General features: G+C 36.5%; 1 protein-coding gene across 1 annotated transcript in view; it reads right to left on the bottom strand.

Moving 5' to 3' along the window:
* The window catches only part of ME2 (malic enzyme 2), a 78,091-nt gene that overhangs the window by 11,640 nt on the left and 44,938 nt on the right, over positions 1–21,513 (bottom strand). Inside the window, exons 11-15 of the mRNA XM_027869056.1 lie at positions 16,032–16,146; positions 13,323–13,465; positions 6,713–6,815; positions 2,479–2,549; positions 671–769 (exon numbers count right to left, since the gene is read on the bottom strand). Coding sequence (XP_027724857.1) covers positions 671–769; positions 2,479–2,549; positions 6,713–6,815; positions 13,323–13,465; positions 16,032–16,146 — 531 coding nt within the window. The remainder of the gene's footprint in view (positions 1–670; positions 770–2,478; positions 2,550–6,712; positions 6,816–13,322; positions 13,466–16,031; positions 16,147–21,513) is intronic.

Below are 21,513 nucleotides of genomic sequence, written 5' to 3'. Positions count from 1 at the left end.
AAAACCTGGAATTACTTTTATCTAATGCCCAGTAAAATTTCATTGATTTTACTAGCTTAGAATTGGTGGTCTTCAAGCTGATTGGATTGAAGTTCACCACTCTCTTAAGCAGGGTTTATTAAGCAAATGAGTAGCATAAGTAAAATTAATGTCAGAATGTTTTAAGTAAATAGCTTTTACATACTTTAGAAATGTTCACTTAATAATAAAATATTTAGGGGCAGCTAGGTGGTGCAGTAGATAGCGCACCAGTGCTGTGTTCAGGAGGACCTGAGTTCAAGTCTGACCTCAGACATGTAACACTTACTAGCTGTGTGGCTCTGGGTAATTCACTTAAACCCAATTACCTCGCCAAAAATAAATAAATAAATAAAAATAAAAATAAGAAAATAATATTCATTATACATTATTTATGTATTCTTAGGACCATTCAAGACTGTTAAGATTACTTGGCCTAATTACATATTAGTAGCATAAATATCCAACCATAAAGAATTAATTGTGTCATCTTTCTCACTTTGCAAACAAAGTTCTTAAAAAGTATGAAAATCTCAAGTACTTGCAGGTAGTTTTAGTTTTTATGTTCACTCACTGATAGGCCATCTTCTCACAAAGTCAGATTCATAGGCACCAAGATTACATAAAGTAGTATGTTTTATTTATTACTTACTTTAATAGCAATGTTAATTGAAACTTCCTGAATATTAGAGAGTTGTGGGTAAAGTCTTCCCTGGGCTAGCTCCTTTTCTGTCAATTGTTCTGTCAATGCCTACAGAGAAAAAAAGTATATAAGCATAAGCATTAGTTGTATCAGAATCATCACAGGTATCTGATAAGAGGTTACAAAGAGTTATTACGGGAAATTAAACCTATAGGCTTGCTTTTTGACAGTAATAAATCTAAAACACCACAGACATATGAAAAACACAACTACACAAAAAAAAAGAGAGGAGCAGTTTGTATTCTTACTGTTAAAACTGTACCCAGTAAACATGTCAAAAGATCACAGTTATTCTGAAATTGCAAGAAACCTCAAAGACCACCTAATCTAACCTTCTATTTTTATAGATAAGGAAGCTGAGATCTACAGCTTTAAAATGATTCATTTAAGGCCACACAGACAGCAAGTACCAGAACTAAGATTGAAAACAGGATTTGGCTCCAAATCCATTATTCTTTTCACTACACAAGTGCTTGATATTATCACTAGATTTCAACAACTATTTCAAAATGAACATCTGTGGCTGTCCTCAAAAAATAAATCTTACTTTAGAATTTATGTTGTGGAGATTGGAATTCAAATATACCAAACACTTCAAGTAAAATCAGCAATGAATCTGAAGCATTTTTTCTATAGTCAAATGGAAAAATTCAGTATTATAAATGAAATGTGGTAGGATTTCTGATTTTAAAAAAATTTAAGAAATATGATTTTTCACATTCCTCTACAAAATGCACATCTTCCTGGTGGCTAAGACAGAAAAGCAACAGGTATACTACTTTGACTGCCAGACTTATTTAACCTATTCTCTCTACTAGTATGAATAGCAACTTATCACATATTCAAATTCAATTCAGAAAGCATTTTTAAACACCTACCAATACCAAACACCTACAAATACCAAGCAAAGAAGCAGAAACTGGAAATACAAAGACAAAAATGAACTCTGCTCAAAACTTTTTACTGAGGGAGTGGGAAGAGAGAAAGGGAGTTGAGTTCAGCATCAATAAAGCAAATAGTTACCTTTTTTTAAAAAAAAAATCTATTTATTTTATTTTTAAAATTATTTTTTGGGGGTTACATTTTAAGTTCTAAACTGTCTCCCTCCCTCCCCAACTGTCTCCAGAAAAAAAACCATTTGGCACGTGTGTGTGTGTGTGTGTGTGTGTGTGTGTGTGTATAAAACCATACTAACCATATTTCTATTTATCAGTTCTTTCTCTGGAGGTGGATAGCATGTTCCTTTGTAGTTGATTTGTGTATTTATAATACTCTAGACTATCTTAGTTATTTCACAGTAGTTTTCTGAAAAATATTACTGTTACTATATACAACCTTCTCTTGGTTCTGCTCATTTCATTCTTCATTTATTTCATGCAAATCTTTTCATGTTTTTCTAAAATTTACCAGCTCATCAGTTCTTACAGCACAGCAGTATTCCATCACAATCATACACCACAACTTGTTCAGTCATTCTCCAACTGATGAGCATCCCCTCAACTTCTAATTCTATGCCACAACAAAGAATGCTGCTATAAATGTTCTTTTCCTCTTTCTCTGATCACCTTGGGAAACAGACCTAATAGTGGTATTGCTGGCTCAAAGGGGTACATACAGTTTTATAACACTCTGGGCATAATTCCAGATTGTTCTCCAAAATGGTTGGATCAGTTCACAGTTCCATCAACAATATATGAGTGTCCCAATTTTTCCATACCCCCTCCAAATTTGTCATTTTCCCCTTCCAAAACAGTTACCTTTGAAGCTTCCAGAAAGACTTGATCACTGATATGCCGAACACCACTAAGAATTACAGCTAGAGCCACACCTAGAATAAAACGTTGCTAAAATAAGTTATTTGGAAAGTTCACCTCATATCACATGAAATTTTATGCTTCTCAAAGAGTTCAAATAAGCAATAATAACATTCATTATTTTTCATTTTATGAAAATTCCTTAGGTTAATAAAAATGAAAACTCCACAGAATACTCAGTTCCTTCTACTAATTCCCCAAATCCTGGCACAGCTTACAAACAAATAAAAAAATAAACATCAATGTCAAAAATAATTATGTCATTATGTTTATGGCTCTATCATATTTCACTAATAATAAATGAGACACTAGTAAAGCACAAAGAATATTCTTGGCATTCAAGTCAAGAGACAGGTTCACAATCCAACTCTGCTACTTACTAGCTGTGCAATCATAGGGGAATTACTGCTCTTCTCTGAGCCTCAATTTTCCATCTGGAAAACAGGGATAATAAAATTTGCTCTGCCTGCAGCATAGGGTAGGTGTGAAAAATGCTCTTAGGCTTAGTCTTTTCTTTCCATGGCTCTTCTTGGTACAGGGCTGGGTCCCCTCAGTCAGAGGCCTAACACTGCCTTATGATGACTATCCAATATACTTTCTGAATTTGCATTTCTTACTAGCCAGGTTATGAACCAGGGAGTGACTATTTGTCAAATAATCACCAAGTAGTTTAGGGATTCTGGGAACAAAGTCCTGGAATTCATCTATCAAAATTCTCCATTACTGTTTCTGGTGGGGTAGGGGGTGAGTGAAGGTTCAAGTATCAGCCTACCCCTTCTCCTTGTTTACAATGATGCCTCCTTGAGCACCCTGACTACGTGAGATAATTTTCCCCAACTTTCCTTATCCTTCTCTCCCCACTCATGTATTCTTCTTCCCTTCTTTTTCCATTCTTTCCAGATCATCAAGATATAACAGAACCACTCCCAGGTCTTGTCTATTTAGACTCCCTCTCTGACCCTTGTGGGGTCATATGTAACATCTCATCTCCATACTGAAATGTAAGTGGTTTATCCTTGTTTAGTCTTAATTATTGTTTACTTTTTCATGTTTCTCTTCACTCCTATGTTTGGACTTCAAAGTTTCTATATAGCTCTGGTCTTTTCACCAGGAAGTCCTTTATCCCTCCTTCCTTCCTCTCTCCCTTCCCACCCTGTAAGACAGTACTCAGTTTTGTGGGATAAGCTATTCTTGACTGTATGCCCATTTCCTTTGCCTTCTGGAATAGCATATTCCAAGCTTTCTGTGCCTTTGGTGTGGTGGCTGTGAAACTGTGTGAGATCCTAACTATAGTGCCTCAGGACTTATGCTTGCAGGATTTTTTCTTTGACCCGGAAGTTCTGAATTTTGATTATAATGTTTCTGGGAGTTTTCATTTTGGGGCTTAAGAGACGACCAATGGACTCTTTCTATTTCCACTCTGCCTTCTGCTTCTAAGAGATCGGGGGAGTTTTCTTTTAGTTTTCTTGCAATATTTTTGGCAATAACTTTCAGATAGTCCAGTGAATAATTTTTTTCCTCAATCTGTTTACCAGGTCAGTTCTTTTTCATTATGAGATGTTAAGTTTTTTTCTAGTCTTTTGACTTTAGTATTTGTTATTTTTTCATGAAATCATTTGTTTCTATTTGGTCCATTATAATTTGTACTTCTTATGCCAAGCTGTTAATTCCCGTTACGATTCTTCTAAAATTCTCATTTGTTTTCCAATTGTTTTCCTTTAGCACTCTCATTTTATTAACAAAAACTTTTTTCGATTTTTGCTTCATCTCTTCCAGAAATTCTAGTTGAATTTATGCCCAAGCTGTATTTTTCTGTGAAGTTTTCCTTGTCAGGGTTTTGGAGTCATTCTCTTTTTGTGGGTTTGTGTCTTGAACATCCCTGTCACCCTAATACCTCTTAGTGGTTGGATTCTTTCTTGTTGCTGTTTGCTCATTCTTCCAGCCTACTTCCTAACTTTGGACTTGCTATTAGGACTGGGCTCTGTGCACTTCTGGAGAAGGTCTGGGGTGGTTCTGTTGCTGCTTTGAGTGTTGGTTTATTCCAGGACCTCAGGCACAGCTCAGGCTGCAGACCTGTAAGCTCCCAAAGGGGTCTGATCCAGGGCAAAGTCTGATTGCTGCCCCTCCCTGGTCCCAGCTCTGGAAGTTCCTAACTTGGGCTTAGGTCTGAGCAAGAATAGATGCCCCATCAGCCATCTGGAAAGCTCTGCTGGTTTGGAGAGACACAACTGCTGACTGCCCTTTGGTCTGGAACTCCTGTGCTGGTGGTGCCTCCTCTGCAGGTGGCAGAGCTACACCGCTGCTGCTTGCTTCTAAACTTGTCCTCTGTACACAGTGCTAGACCTGTGGTGGGGTGATGGTGGGAGAGGTTGATGGGGGGGGGGGGGGGGAGAAAGGTCCCTTCATCTCTCTCTGGATCCATGACTTGGAAGTGAGTCGTGAGGACCAGTGCTACCAACTGGCACTTGTCCCTGTTGAGATGCCCCTGCAGCAGTCTGGGACCTCTGCTTGCAGCCTCTTCCCATGTTGGAATGCATCAGACTCTCTCGTTTTTATGTGAACTTTGGCTGAAAAAATATCTCAGGGTGACTTTGTTTTGGATTTCCTCACTAGGATTCAGTCTGGGGCATTTTCTAGATCTGTTTGGAGTAGTTTTTGAGAAGAGTCTGTTATACTGCTTCCTGCTACTCTGCCACCTTGTCTTGCCTCATTCATTCTTAAAAGCAAGGGAATGCAACCCTAGTAGAGCCTACCAAGTTACAAAGGCTTTGAATCACCTAGTGATGGGATGAAAATTTTAGCTTAGCTAAGTTTGAAAAGCCTCATCACTAGTCTGGCAGCAAGATAAGGGATTTTTTTTTTTTTTTGCCAAACCATTCTCAAAGACCATTTAAGTTGGGGGTGGTAAAGATCTGTGTTGGTGGCCAGAGTACCTACACCAACAAAATTATAGATCCTTGAAGTACTGAGGTTAAGTTTTCACTTGAAATTCAAACACAGTCAAATCAAGTATTCATGCCAACAGAATAGAAGAGTGGTGTGGATAATCCAATTTAAATTTACGTTTAGGTTTTCCCCCGACTCTGGTTAAAAAATCTGATAGCTTTTTAGTCATTTTTAAAAAAAATTTTTAGAGGCAGCTAGGTGGTGCAGTGGATAGAGCTCTGGCCTTGGAGTCAGGAGGACCTGAGTTCAAATCCAGCCTCAGATATTTGACACTTATGTGTGACCCTGGGCAAATCACTTAACCCCAATTGCCTCACCAAAAAGCAAAACAAAACAAACAAAACACCAAAAATTTTTTTAAAATTTCTAGCTCTTAATATTTCCTGGCTAAAAAACAAAACAAAACAATGAAATTATATGGCTTTAATGTTATTGCAGAAGGATATTATAATTACTGTCCATACTCATTCACATAGCACTTCACAGTTCATACACACACACACACACACACACACACACACACACCCCAAAGTGCTTTACTTAAGTTATCTCAAGTGATCTTTGCAACAATCTTGTGATGTAGATAGTGCAATTTTATGATTGTCCCCATACCAAAAAACAAACAAACAAACCCAAACAGACTCTATGTTTTGTTCTTACATTTGAACATGATGTATCTAATGCTTAGGGAGTTTTGGAGTAAAATGAAGTCTCCCACTAGACAAAGCATGAAAGTTTTTCTGCTTCTCTAATTCCATCCAAATGATGAATTTCTTTTTTACCATCTGAATATCTGTAATTGATAACATTACTTTTCACATTACAGCAAAACTTGTTTAAACAGAATTATTTTTTCTGTGTTAGTTTACTTATGGGAAAAAGCCTGGTGTTTTATTGCTTACATGTTCTACTGCTGGTAAATACAAAGCAAAGGATAATGAGACATTTCTCTGGATTCTCTTGATTTTCATGGTTCGATGATGTTTAGTTTTGATTGATCCACTGATATAGTACTGTATTATAGATTACAAACCTCAAATTTTATAAAGCTATAAAACCACTAGGATTTGAAAAACACTTTGCTCTTTTGTAGAAGAACAAAGTTAGAACTGTTTATTTCTTTGTGAGGCAAACATTCCTCCCACCAATTTTTTTTTCTTTTAAGGTGTGGGTGAGTGTGTATATATGTATATGATTAAATCCTGTGCTGTAAAATATCTTTGGAGTTTACCTGGGAAAATATAAGCATTGTTTCCTTGGCCTGGGATAAAACATTTCCCATCTTTTAATCTCACAGGCTCAAATGGACTACCACTGGCAAATAAGCATCGACCCTGTTTAAACAAAATAAAGTATCAGTTAAAGATATCCTTAACAACCATATGACTTTTTTTGAACTAAAATTCCGGGGTGAATCCACACAAATCAAATCCTACAGTTATAAAGCAAAAAATTGAGAGATCTAAGTCAATATTCCAAGTGTAATAAATACCAGCTAGTATTACAACATGAAAAAAAAAAAACAACCAAAATTCACACATTAGAATGAACAAGAACATACATTACAGACTAATCATACAAAAATGTTGCTGACTAATTTTGGAAAAATTAATTGCCAAGACAAAAGACTTTATAATATTTCTGTATTCAATTTTAAACCTGAAAACCCAGGATAAAATGCTTGGCAAATAAATAACACAATCCACATGATACTATTACTTGTCAACATTATTGAAGGAAGACAAATGAGTATGAAAGTGATACAATATATACTTTTAGAGAAACAAACATATGACACAGAAATTTTTTTCAACTTAGAAAAAAAATGAAATTTTATTATTGCCTTGCAGGTACTAAGTTTTCTAATTTGTTTGTATTCTTTGACAAAAGTGTACTGTGCAACAAGAGGTACTCAGTAAATACCACCGACCTAAGCAGCATTTATAAGAAATGTGAGATATGAGATAAATTCCTTTCAGGCTTGTTTATAAAATACATTTTTATAAAATGAATCATTTTCCCATAAAGTATCAAAATGTCAGAAAGTTGATTAATGAACAATACAACCAGCCATTTGAATATTCAAAAATTATTTGTAATAAGCAGTGTTAAAGGATACCATGAGGTAAAGACTGCACGAGGTAGACTGCAGTTGGATTTAGACCAACACCATAAAATAATAAGGGGACATTTTCATAATGTTAAACTATTAGGCAGTTTCTCACTGTCACTTTTATTATGAATTCTGAAAAGGCAGATGACAACCAAAAAATAAAACAAACAAACAAACAAAAAAAAAAAAAGAAAAGAAAATGCAGATGACTGATTATACTTAGTGGACTAATTCTACCCAGGTCATTTAATTCTTATAAATAAGGGCGAAGAACAACATTTGGACTGAATAATTTTTAACATTGTAACACTGATATCTACATTATTTCCTCTCACTTAGTCCCCTGAATAATATAATATCCTACTTCTAAAATAGGATAAATGAAAAAAACAAAGAAACAAACAGGTTAAATGAGATTTTAAAAGGAAATATTCTCAAACAACAGCAGAGGGCACTAGAATATCAAAATCATCTAACGTCTTCCCTGAATAAAAGCTACAATTACATATAAAACAAGACCATAAAATAAAGGACTGTTTTCTTAGAACAGATTTCAGAATACTCAGGATCACAGGATTTAGGAGCTAGAAGGTGCTTTAGAGTTCTAAGAAACTCTCTCAATTTAGATGGGGAAACTGATGCCCAGAGAGATTAAGTAACTTTCCCAAATTCACAGGGGCAATTAAGTGGGAGAGTAGAGATTTGAACTGAGATCTCTGGACGCAAGTCTCGTTCTGTTATGCCAGGCTGCCTCTTTTAATATTCTTAGTAGTCACAAGTCTTCATCTTTTGAGATGAGATTTGATTGCTAGAAGGAGTCGACAGTTAGGCACAGAAGTTTAAGTAATACAGTCATGCAGTATGAGGCACAGCACGCATTTGAACTGAACTACACATGGCAAATAGGATGCATGATCAGGCTGGACAATGTTGTTTTAGGTTAAAAATGGAGAATAAATCTAAGGTAAGGAGACTTGTTTGGCTTAAAGTGTCTATGAAGACTAATGAATGTCTGAGAAAGAGTTCCAGAGAACCAAGAAACCAGTTGATCTACCTAGTGCTTGAGCGAGAAAAGCCTGGACAGTTTCCCCAACAAGTCGTCACCTGATGTTTGCTTAAAGTTCTCCAATGAAGGAGAAATGAATGTTTTCTCAAGTAGTCTATTTATATTTTAAATAAAATTTTCATCGTATTAAAAAAATTGTAAAAAAATAAGTACTTAACTCTGCGTGGGCCTTACAAGAACACGCTGTGGCAGGATCTGGCCCTTGGGCTGTAGTTTGCTGACCCCAGAGCTAGATGATTTCATTTCCAAGTTCCCTTGACCCGATTTCCTGAGAGTTCTTTTTCACTTCTTCCTTATATCGCTACCACAAATATCTCTCTCCAGGGCTAAGCCTAGGCTGAGCTTCATAGCTCCTGTGTCTCTTTATAATTTTTTTTGTACAAAAAAATTTTTTTTTGGTTTTTATAGAATTTCCTAAAGGAGAGTCCCCAAAATCTTTAGGTCGTCACTGGAATAAAAGTAGCACTCTAATACAGCTACTTCAAAGGACATTGCTTTGAATCATAAAATCCTAAAGGTGAAAAAGACCTAGTTCACATATTCCATTGGCCTGCCCTACGGAGATATCCCTTCCTACACACTATTGATAGGCAATCAACTAGGCTCTACTTGATACTTCTGACACAGAACTTATTACCTCATGAGACACCAAATTACATTTCTGGACTGCCAGTTTTCCTTACTGATTACAGAATCATAGAACCATAGAGTTAGAAAGGACCTCAGAAGTCATCTAGTCCAACCCTGCCATTTTACAGATAAGGAAAGTGAGTCCCAGAGAGCTGAAGAAGCTTGACCAAGGCAGTCTTTACCTCATGGTATCCTACCTAGAGATCTACACACATACATATGTACATGTATATGTACGTATGTATGTGTGTATATATATATATATAAAACATATATAGGTAGATATATTAGATATATCTACCTAGAGATCTACACACATACACATGTACCTCGTGCAGTCTTTACCTCATGGTATCCTTTAACACTGCTTATTACAAATAATTTTTGAATATTTGTACATACACATTTATATGTAATTTCTGAATATTCAAATGGCTGGTTGTATACACATATACATGTGTATGCATATATATGTAAGCTCCGTGAGGGCATAGAGTGTTTTTATTTTGCCTTTGTATCCCTAGCACCTAGCATGTAACGTGCACAGAGGAGGTGCTTAACAAAAGTTTAACAAATTGAAGATCCCATGGACTAAGACTCTTAAAGGGAATTTAATGTATAAGGAATGGGAGGGGTTAAAATGAAATTCTGGTTTTATTTACTTATGAGCAATCCTAAATAGAAAGAAAAAAGGAAGATAGAATCAGCATAGGTACAATGCAACCTATATGACTCAAAAAGGCGTAAGAGGACAAAACAAGAAATGCAGAAGAGTAGTATGTATAGTATCTGACACATAGTAGGCACCTAGTAAATGTTTCTTTTTCACTGATTGAACCTGTAAGACAAGTTTCAGGAAGACTGGAGTCTAGAATGATTCAAGGCTCTCAACAAATACTAAAGAAAACAAAAGTTTAAAAGTCTGTTCATGTATATTTGGAACAATACACAATAATAATAGTAATAGCTTACATGCTTACTTTTTAAAGTGATTTACTCTTTGCAGTATGTTTTACATGTATTATTTCATTTGACCTTCAAAACAACCCTGAAAGAGACATGTCGTAATGGAAAGATTATTGGATTTAAAATTAGAAGACTAGGGTTCAAATCTTATTGCTGCTACTTCCCAGCTATGGGACCTTGGTTAAGTTACTAAAACCTCTCTGTGCCTCAGTTTCCTCATGTGTAAAATGAGGATAATAAATTCTCTTACTACTGACTACAAAAGGCTGTTGTGATTATGACATGAAAGTACATATAAAGCACTCTGAAAACTGAAAAGCACTGTCAGGTAGTAGTACAAATTTTATTACTAACATGTGGAAAATGATAACACTAAAGATAAGAAGTTCAGTGATAGGTAATGTCAGAGTAAGGACCTGAACTTAAATTCTGGACATTTTCCTTAATACCACAGCACATACCACAGAGTCTAACTCAGGGGTGGGGAACCTGTGGCCTCGAGGCTACACGTGGTCTCACATTGTTCAGACTCAGTCAAAGGGCCGAACCTGAGGACCTAGGGGGCTACACGTGGCCTCAAGTCCACAAGTTCCCCACCCCTGGAACTGTTTGGAAAAATGGTACAATTAGACCAGAAAGTCCTCCTGAAAGAAAGGACTGTTGCCCAAGACAGATGAGGAAATAATCAGATGGAATCTAGCTGCTTTAATTTAGACTGCTTCCAGACTAAATTATATCTGCAGCTTCCTTGAGCATGGAATGTAATTACATTCCATGCTCAAGGAAACTGCAGATATAATTTCAAAATGACTGTTGGTAATTTCTGAGAAATCATAGAGAAAGAAAGAAATACCAGAAGACTGGAGACTTGACAAATCCTGCTAACAATGTCAAAAAGGGTAGAAACTACAGACCTTGATATAGAACCGATATTGAGAAGATGGTAGTATAGCTGAGCTCCTCCCTATAACTCCTCCATAGAGATCTAGAAAATGTACCAGGCAGAATCTTAATGGTGAAATCCAAGAACAAGTAACAGTGAGTTATTTTTCCTGCACAGGTTGGCAACAGGGAGACAGATTAAGAGGTCTTTAGACCCTGGAGATCAATGGCCAAGGAAGCCATGCATTGCTTGGGGATTCCAATGTAGGGGAGCAGATGTGCACCAGGGCAAACAGAGGTCCCAGGCACACACCAGGGGACCTTGAGAGGGACAGGTGCCAACTGGCAGCACTGTTGCCCACTTTCCAGTTTGCTGTTACAGATCTAGGCAAACCCAGATATATGCCCAGGATGCTATTCTGTTAGGGACCTGGAGGCCTGAGGCAGCGTACTGAGAAAGAGCAAGTTCAGAACCCAGCAGCAGCCATGTGGCTCAGACAAGAAGAACACAGCAGAATCTCGAATACAGTTTTGAACATAGTCTGCAGCCTGTAGAGGAATATCCAGGGCAAGAATTCTAGACTAAATCTAGACTACTACTGAGATCCTAGAAAACCAATTCAGGAGTTTTGGAGTGTACGAGAAAGGAGGATTTTTGCTAATTGACAAAAATATCTCATTAAAAAAAGAACTGGTATTCATCTCTATGAGGAATTCTACAATACACCGGGAGCCAACAATATTTCCTAAGAAGAAATCAAGCCATATTAACCTTATTTCCCTTTTTTAAATATAATTAGCCAAGGAAAACATATATAGAAAGATCAGATGAGAATGTATTTGAATCATTTTTATCATTTATCAAGTTTCAGCTGTTACTATTTGGAATGTGCAGAATGTCCCAAAAAGCCTCAGTGCAATTTTAAGTTAGCTTAAAATTGAACTTAAAACTGCACTGACACTTTGGACCCTTGCATATTGATCATATCAAGGCTATTAACCAGGCCTCTCACCATCTTCATGAATAAGATGATTAAATATGAGCAAATACTGTTAATCATATTAGCAGATTAATGAATAATGGTTCTATGTCAAACAAGAAGAGACTCAAAAAGTATGTCATAAGTAACAAGGCCATCTGGAATACCAGGTTTCCACTCTTCATAATTATTACATCCCCCATATTTGTCTTCCTTCAAAATAAGAAAGCCACATAAAAAATACCACAAATAAAGAGATACTATGATTTTATATTCCCCCAAACTGAATTTTAACAGGTTTCATACACAGCAAAATACTGTAGAATAAATCATCATTATCCATAAGCAAATTAAAACCTACAACTTGGTGCTATTCCCTCTTGTTCCCAGCTTATCAAAGATGGGAAGGGTCAGGGGGCGGCTAGGTGGCACAGTGGATAGAGCTCTGGTCTTGGAGTCAGGAAGATCTGAGTTCAAAACCGGCCTCAGACACTTAATACTTGCTAGCTACGTGACTCTGGACAAGTCACTTAACCCCAACTGCCTCACCAAAAAAAAAAAAAAAAAGGACGGGAAGGTTCAGTGTTGTTGTTTGTCCTTCATTCTCAAAGAGGACCAGACTGAAGGCAGTTTCTATATGATGGTAGTACATCTGACTTTCATCCATGCCAAACACAAATTATTGAAGACCTATCAGTTATTTTATGCTGTTTGTGCTCCTTTCCCTCCCTCCTATTAGTGTGGGCAAATTAGACTATCTTCTTTTGTCAATTTCTTTTTGTCTAAGATGACTGCTCTTTAAAACCATTCAAAACCGTAAGGTAATTACATTTTGAGTATTACTTTTAATAACTGATCAATTCAGTTTAAGTAATACTCTAAAGCAAATAATTCTTCAATCAAGCTAAACTTTCATTTCATTTTTTTTTAACAAAGTCCAAAATACAGCTAAATAATTTGAACTAGATAATGTGCTTATTTTTCATCTTACTCTTATAATTAATACAATTGAGTACTCTTAGTAATGTCCTAATCAGTTACATTCCAAATTCTATACGGATCAAGTTCTATTAATGCACATAGCATTTAAAATAGCCAAATTGGAAAAGACTGCTCATAGCAAATTTTTGAATGTTCAGAATTAAATCTTAAAAAGTTCTATTTGTTCTTAAATGTAATACATTCTTTTATTGTCAATCATTACCTCTGTAAGTGTGTATGCTTCTTCAGCTGTGCATTCTGCCTTTGCTGTAGGATTACTTAATGCAAATATTACTGGCCGTTCATTGATTGAAGCCATGGCTTTGATCACATTGGGAGTAAAAAGTCGGCCAGCACCTGCAACACCTGTAATATAAGAAAAACAAAATATTTCATTATACAATTAATAATAATAGAGGAAATACATAACACCTCTCTCCTCTTTCATAATCAATTACTTGTAAGGCACTAGAAGAGGGGACTCCACATGTACACAAATATGGCAAGTATAAGGAAAACTCAGAAAAGAAAGACCACTAACGCTTGGGCAATCACAGAGAGCGTAGTGCTCAAGTTATTTCTTGAAGACTAAGGTTTTGAGGCAGAGAAGACGGTTTTGAGAGACAGAGAGGGGAAAGAAGTGCATTCCAGGAATGGAGAGAAACTTGTGTGAATATACGAAGACAGAAGATGGGGTACTGAGTGTGGGGAATAACTAATAGTCCAGTATGACAGGGACGTCAAGTTTCTGAAGGGGAATAGAATGAAATAAAACTAGAAAGATAGACAGAAGTCATAGAATGTGGAAAGCTTTAAATATCAGGTGTTTTATATACTACACTAGAGGCACTGGGGAACCAGGCTTTGCAGCAGAGAGAGTGACATGGCCCAGGCTAGAATCTCAGGAAGATTATTTTGGAAGGTTTTTGGAGGAAATGCTGATAATATTACTGAGAAGGTGATCAGTTTTGTTTTATCTCTAGGCTCTATAGACACTGCCTTATACAAAGCAAGCATTCAATTTTTGATTGTTGAACCACCCATACTTTTTAACAACATTGATTTGAACAATATTTCATCACTGCAAAACAATTTGTATACCTTAGAAAACTATAATGAAAGAAACTATTTCTAAAGCCTTCAGGTAGTTCAGAATTATAGTGTTTTGTAAATCACATTATTACAAAACTTACAAGTCTCATGTCTCTGTATTAACAAAATAATGGCTCACTTATTTCAAGCCCTATTCAATGCAACAAAATTTTAAAATACCTGGACTTGTCCCTAGACTTTTTATAAAGGAATATAAATAACAAAATTGTGTTTGCTATTGTGGTGAATATTCTGACAGTCTATTACAAAGGTCTTTTGTCCCCAGATTTTTTCCTTCTGAAGGTTTTGTTAAAAAAGAGGCATCTTAGTATATTATGCTGGTCTAATATCTTCTTTAATCTTTCAGCAGTCTAAACACATAGATAATTTTTGTATTTTGCTAAGAATAGACTGATAGGCAGTTAGGTGGCACAGTAGATACAGCACTAGCACTGGAGTCAGGAGGACCTGAGTTCAAATCTGGTCTCAGACTAGATACTTGAGACTTACTAGCTGTGTGATCCTGGGCAAGTCACTTAACCCCAATTGCCTCACCAAAAAAAAAAAACAAAAAGAAAAGGAAGATTTCTTAGAGGTCATTTAGCCTAACCCATTCATCTGACAAACCTGAGGCACAGAATGGTAAAATGAGGCCATATGCAGGCCACATGGCTAGTTAGCCAGGAGTAGAACTTGGGTCTCCATCCTCCTAGCTCAATGTTCTTTCATTCTCCTTACAGACCTGAATGCAGTATTTCTGATTGTGTATATAACATCATGAGAATAGCCTGGCATCTTAACTTAGCTTTATTCAGAATCTAAGTCCATTATTCCTCACTGACACTACAAAGCACTCCACCATGAAGTATTAGGAAATAAACAATTTAAGAGCACAGAAACAATTATTCCTCAATAATGTGCTATACTTATATCATAAACAACAAAACTGTATCTAGGTAAATATTAATCTTATGCTAAAAGGATGAATTAATCTATTCCTTGACAAGTACTTATTAAGCTATATAAAGAGCTCTATTCGAGGTGTTTGTGAAGGCACAGCGAATCGATAAGATCTCTGTTCTCACAGAGTTTGAGGGATGTGATGTGCTCACAACCAAATAATATATGATAAATGGATAAGAGGTCAATAAATCCAAGGGACTAAAAGTACATTAAAATTGGGAGAAGGTATTTGAATTAGACTTTAAGGGAAAGGTAGCTATTTCAACAGGTGAGACCTGCAGGATATTCCAGCTATAGAGAATACTATGAATAAAGGTAGAGGTAGAATTGTGAGTGAAGGATAATGAGAGTGGAGAGGAAGAGGATGAGACAGATTAGAAAAGAGAGGTGGTGCTGTATTGTGAAGGGCCTTAAGTATCAGGATAAGAAACCTAAATTTCTATCAGGAGGTAATAAGGAGACACTAGAGAAGTAGAGCAGTGATATTCAATTCAACCAATATTTATGAAGCGTAATGTCCTCGGCTGGGTACTAGGTTTGAATAGATTTGTATATAAAGAAGATTAATTTGACAATGGAATGATGAAATGGAACGAGGGGAGTGAAGGTGGGAAGACTGGTTACTATAGGTGATTATGAGGGCCTGTCCTGGGGTAGTGGCAGTGGGAAATGAAGAGAGATGTATCAAGGAAAAGCAGACAGTGTGATTAATCACGTGGGAGAGACAAGGAAAGGGCCAAATATCAGAGCTAACAACAATATTTTCAATATGGGAATATGTATTTCTATACCTCAAACTTGTCTCTTCCAGGAGACAGCATTAGATTGTATTTGCTTAACAAACGGATCGACAAATTGGATTACCATCTTTACTCACCAATAATAGCTGTAGGTTTCAGTATATTTACTGCATCTTCAAAAGTATTAGGTATATTTTCAGGAGCTAAGTGAGCAAATGGTTCTTGATGGCTATCTATCATAGCTTTCCTTCCCTATATTTCCAAGTGAAATAATACTTTTGTTAGTTTAGAAAATTTTAAAAGTTATAATAAAGACATCATTTTTATAAGCATAATCTTATCTCTACTTTAGTCATGCATATCCTTTCATTTTCCTTCACATCTATGAAGTGTTCCATTTTATTTATCCTTCCCTACCTTTTTTACTTCCAAAATTAGCTTTTTTCCTATTGATGTCCTTTCTCAAAATTCACTTGCTCTGGTAAATTCTCTTAGATCTCAAAGATGACAAAAAATGAAGGAACATGACAATCAAAATAGCTATTGGCTTCTCCTAGTGTCCAGTCTCCTCTTCTTTCTTTTACATTTCATACATTTTTTTCTTCCTAAGATTTTCTGGGTTCACCTCCGTCCTATGTAATTTTACTGCCAAAGCTCTGGTCTACCACTGCTTATGAGACTGTAAGATCCCTAAGGGTAGGGACCACATCACATTCAATTTTCGGTGTTCCCAAATGCCTTACAGGGGGTACATGGTAGGTGCTTATAAGTTTGTTGAACTTAACTTGTTGAACCGCAACAGCTTTTCAACCTGTGTGTTTACTCTTCCTTCAACATAACTTAGACTTAATAGAAATTTTGCTTTGTTATAAAGTAGTATTTTAATATTGGCATTCCTCTTAGAAACATATACAATAGTTCCCAATTAATTTTTAAAAATATTATATTGAGGGGCAGCTAGATGGCACAGTAGATAAAGTACCGGTACCGGATTTAGGAAGACCTGAGTTCAAATCTGGACTCAGACACTTGACATTTACTAGCTGTGTGACCCTGGGCAAGTCACCTCACCCCATTGCCTAGCCAAACAAACAAACAAACAAATAAATAAATAAATACATAAATGAATTTTATTGATATTCCTCCCCTCCCCCCATCTTTTTTTACACAACTATTACTTCCCACTGACCTCTACCCACCCCATAAAAACTCTCCCCTGGAACAAATAAGTACAACTGAGCAAGGTAAATGCACATATTCCAATTACTTTCATTCGAATTAAAACTAATCATGGGCTTCAAGCATGCTCTAAATTTCAAACTAAATTCTACCCTGTTCCCCCATTTTGGAGAAGGCACAGGCTTTTGCAAAGTATCTCTAACACTTCTTTCTTCTCTCTCACCCTCCCTTTTCTTTTTCTCTTTTTCTGCCTCATCAAAGTTCTAAGCAAAGGAACGTGGTCAGGGAGAAGGAAGAACTTTTCAGAAGATCACAAATATAGAGCGAGAAGAGACCTCAGACGCCGTCTAGTCTAAAATGCTCTTAACAGATGAAGATACTGACCGAGACCCAGTGAAGTTAAGTTACTTGTCATGTCACACATTAATAGTACGCATTAGAGCAGGATTTGAATCTAGGTTCTCTTGACTCAAACAACCAATCAATCAACAAGCAGTTATGAAATACATACTATGTGCGAAGCACTGTGCTAGGTTTTGGGGACAAAAATACAAACAATGAAACAATCCCTACTCTGTTTTATTTCATTCGAACAGGGAACTCCTTGTAAAGGAATTCCCTCTATGAATGTAGGTCAGCATTTGCTCTACAATTCACAGTCTTAGAGAGTTGCCCTGGGCACTGAAAAGTTGTATGATTTGCTTAAGGTTACAAAGCAAGCACATATCTTGTGCCTAGGTCATCCTGAACTTGAGGCCAATTGTTCATACATAGGAGCAGCTAGGTGGCGCAGTGGATAGAGCTCTGGCGTTGGAGTCAGGAGGACCTGAGTCCAAATCCGGTCTCAGACACTTGACACTTACTAGCTGTGTGACCCTGGGCAAGTCATTTAACCCCAACTGCCTCACCAAAAAGCAAAAAATATATAATTAAACTAAAAAATAAAAATTACTGTTGGAATCCAGCCATCCAACCAGTTACATATATAACGGTTGTATGATTGTTTAATATACATCTCTCCATTTTTACCACAAGAAAAATATGAGAAACTTACTAAGATTTAGGTAAATGCATATAAGCCCTGTATCTATCCTCTATTCATTGAATAATTCTGTCAAAATAAGGAAATGAGATTAGTCTGGCATGGTCTCTTCTTGATGAAGCCAGACTATTTTGTGTAATCATTGCTTCTCTAGTAAGATGTTCACCAACAGCCTCTAATGATTTTTCTGGACTGGTATGTTGATGGAAGGAGTAACCAGCATTAGGAAAAGTGGTAAGAAATGAAGTGTTGCCTGGAAAAACTTAGGTTTACGCCTAACGTTAAAACACATCAAAAAGGACAGAGTGTGAGAAGATGATATATAGAATAAAGGGAAGTTTGTTAAAAAGAGAACGAAAGGGAGGGTGGGGAGTGATGGAGCTAAGGACACCAGATATCTATGTTGAATGATAGCAATCAGGGGAGTAAGAGAAAAGAATCTGTTAGCTGCAGGACAGGAGAAGTGCTAACTGACTCCACACTTCCTCTTCACAAGCCTTAAGACAGGATGGTGTTGGGGTCAGCAGGGTCATGTGGTGAACAGGGCTTTAGTCCTAGACATCTCATAGCTATTTCATTCTACCCATCCCTCTCTCCTCCATTCTTCCAGTGAAGAGTTGGGCCTGTGGCAGAGATTGGATATCTGTATTGGATGTGGTAGTGGTGTAACCCTTATCTATTTGTGCTTTTGGTAGTGACAGAGAACTGAGGGGATAGTCTGTGTAATCTTCTTCTCTTTAATATTCAACTTCTCTCTATCCCTGACTAATTCCTTGGTCAACCAAACTGCTAGAAAATGCTGTCTGCCCATACTGCCTCCACTTTTTTCACTTACTTCTCAGTCCCTCATCACTTGACTGAAACTTACCTTTCCAAAGTTAATGAGTTTATAACTGCCAGATCCAATCACTTTCTCTCAATCCTCTTCCTCTGACCTCTCTGCAGCATTCATTGCCCTCGCTCCCTTTTGAATGCTCTCTCCTATTTTATGTGACACTTCTCTTTTGTGTGTCCTCCTCTCTGGCTGGTCATTCCTTAGTTTCCTCTAAGCATAGATCACTATCTATGTCTTGGTTACCCTTAAATTGTGGACGTCCAAGGCTCTGTCCTAGGCCTTCTCTACCTCCTTCTTCCTCATCATCTCCCATGGACTAAATTATTATCTCAATGCATATGATTCTAACTTATATATTCAGCCTTCATCTTTCCCTCTGAACTTAATACCCCATCATCAACTGCTGATCAGGTATTTTCAACTCAATATCCTATAGGCTAATCGAATTCAAAATGTCCAAAATAGAACCTATTACTTCCCTCCCTAACCTACTCTCTCTTTAACTTCCCTATTTTTGTTGAGGGCACACACCTCTATACGTGGTCGCCTGGGTTTGCAATCTCCAAGTCATCCTTGTATTTGCTGAATGAGAAGGAGTTTTGGAGACCAGAGAACTCCACACACTCTCCATCAGAAATAAATACAGTGAGACTCATCAAGTAAAATGTCAGATTCAGTAAAAATTTTTTTAAAGCATTTGATTGTATAGGATGTTTTCAAAGATCTTAGTCAGGTTTTAACCTACTGAAGTTTTGTTTGTTATTACAGACATTATCCCTCCTTTTCACTGTTCCTCCCTCCCACTGAACAATAAAAAAGAAATGGAAAACCCTCACAATAAATGTGCATAGTCTAGCAAAAAAAAAAAAATACATATATATATGTGTATACATATATAACATGAAATAGGTTATGCCTATTTATAGGTTGTTCTCAAAGGTGCAATTTTATTAAGACTTAATAGTGAAGCATAGAGAAGGGAGAGATAATGGCTATAAAAACAAATGAATATAATTTAAAAATAAAATCCGTGTATTCCTGGAAAATTGTATGTAAAATATTTTTTCTAAATAAATGTATATTTTGTACCTGCTACAGTAGTTCACTACCTAAAACAATAATGAATTATTCTTCAAAAGATGAATTCTTTTTATATTATGAATAATTTACTAACTACATGTTTTGAAAGCTCATATTTTTGCATATCTTTAAGTGAGACAAATCTATATGCAAAAAGGTTTATTTTTAGTTAAAAATTTATGGCACGCATTGAGGGCTTAATGAAACACCTTTATGTTTTAGAGATTACCTGATAAATACTGTTAAAAAAAAAAAACCTAGAGTGCACACTAGGGTAGTCTCTTCTGGATTGTTTTCTTTTTTATCATAGTATATTTGAAGTTGTTCAGAAAACACTATTATAAACTAAGGCAATCAATACTGGCCAAAAACATCAATACGAATTAGTTTGGTTTTGTAAGATCAAGTATTGCACACAGTAGGCACTCAGCAAACATATGATTTTATATGAGGTCAACTTACTATCTATCATGAAAAGTAAAAATGTGTAAAAGGATAAAATCCAATGTAAATGCAGAGATGTACATTCATCCAACCTATCGTAAGCGAACACCACATAAACTGTTGCATTAAAAAAATGACCGTTTCTGAAGAGGCTGGTCTTATCCCTCAAAGGTAGGTAAATTAACAAAAACAAAAATCTGGGATACAGACTTGAACGGTTTTTGTTTTAAACAAAAAATTAAGTTGAAAGGTGAAGAAATCATAAAAACAGAACACTAAGAATAGGAGACATTCTGAAAACAAACAAAAATGTTCTCCCCTCATGCCCTTCCTTCCATCAAAATGGCTCCTGTGGCTCTTGAGTATGCTAAAACCCCAACATCTGCTCCACGGGGCTCTCTCTTCCTGTCCAGTCCTACTTTTGAACAATGGCATAGAGGATTCTGAGTCAAAGTTAAGTGGGTAAGAAACAGCAGAAAATGGGGAAAAAACCCTCAAGAAACTGTAAGCATCACCACCACCACCACCACCACCACCAACTCACGTTTATAGTACCATTTTCTCATTTATTTAGCAACCATGTCAGAAACTCTGCAGATAAAACTTCAAAATACCCTCAAAAAGGCATACACAAAGGTTCAGAGTGGCTGTGACTAATCCAGGGACAAACTACTATTAAGGTAAAAGAGCACTCTAAGAAGAGGTACTTATTTTTCTGACCCCCACCTTTTTAATGGAAGCATTTCTGGCCAGAATTTATAATAGGTTTTCTTTTTCCCCCAGGCAATTTTTACTCCCTAGTCACTACCCTCAATTTAACCCCTACAGAGAGTTTTCTCTGGGCACAATTTACGGAGAGAGGAGTAGGAAAAAATGAGGCCACGTGCCCTGACAGTCTATCCTTGTCCCAGGCAGTGGAAACGGTACTCTGATTTGGTTTTGGCCTAGGGCAACAGAAGAAAAAGTTCTGGATCTAGTTTAGTTCTGCCTTTTGGGAAATTTGTAACAAATTAGTAATAATCAAAGCCTTAAGATTTGT

Source organism: Vombatus ursinus, unplaced genomic scaffold, assembly GCF_900497805.2.
Source record: "Vombatus ursinus unplaced genomic scaffold, bare-nosed wombat genome assembly UNPS02014791.1, whole genome shotgun sequence".
NCBI lineage: Eukaryota > Metazoa > Chordata > Mammalia > Diprotodontia > Vombatidae > Vombatus > Vombatus ursinus.
The sequence above is the reverse complement of the archived record's forward strand: the minus strand, read 5'-3'. Positions and strand labels throughout refer to the sequence as shown.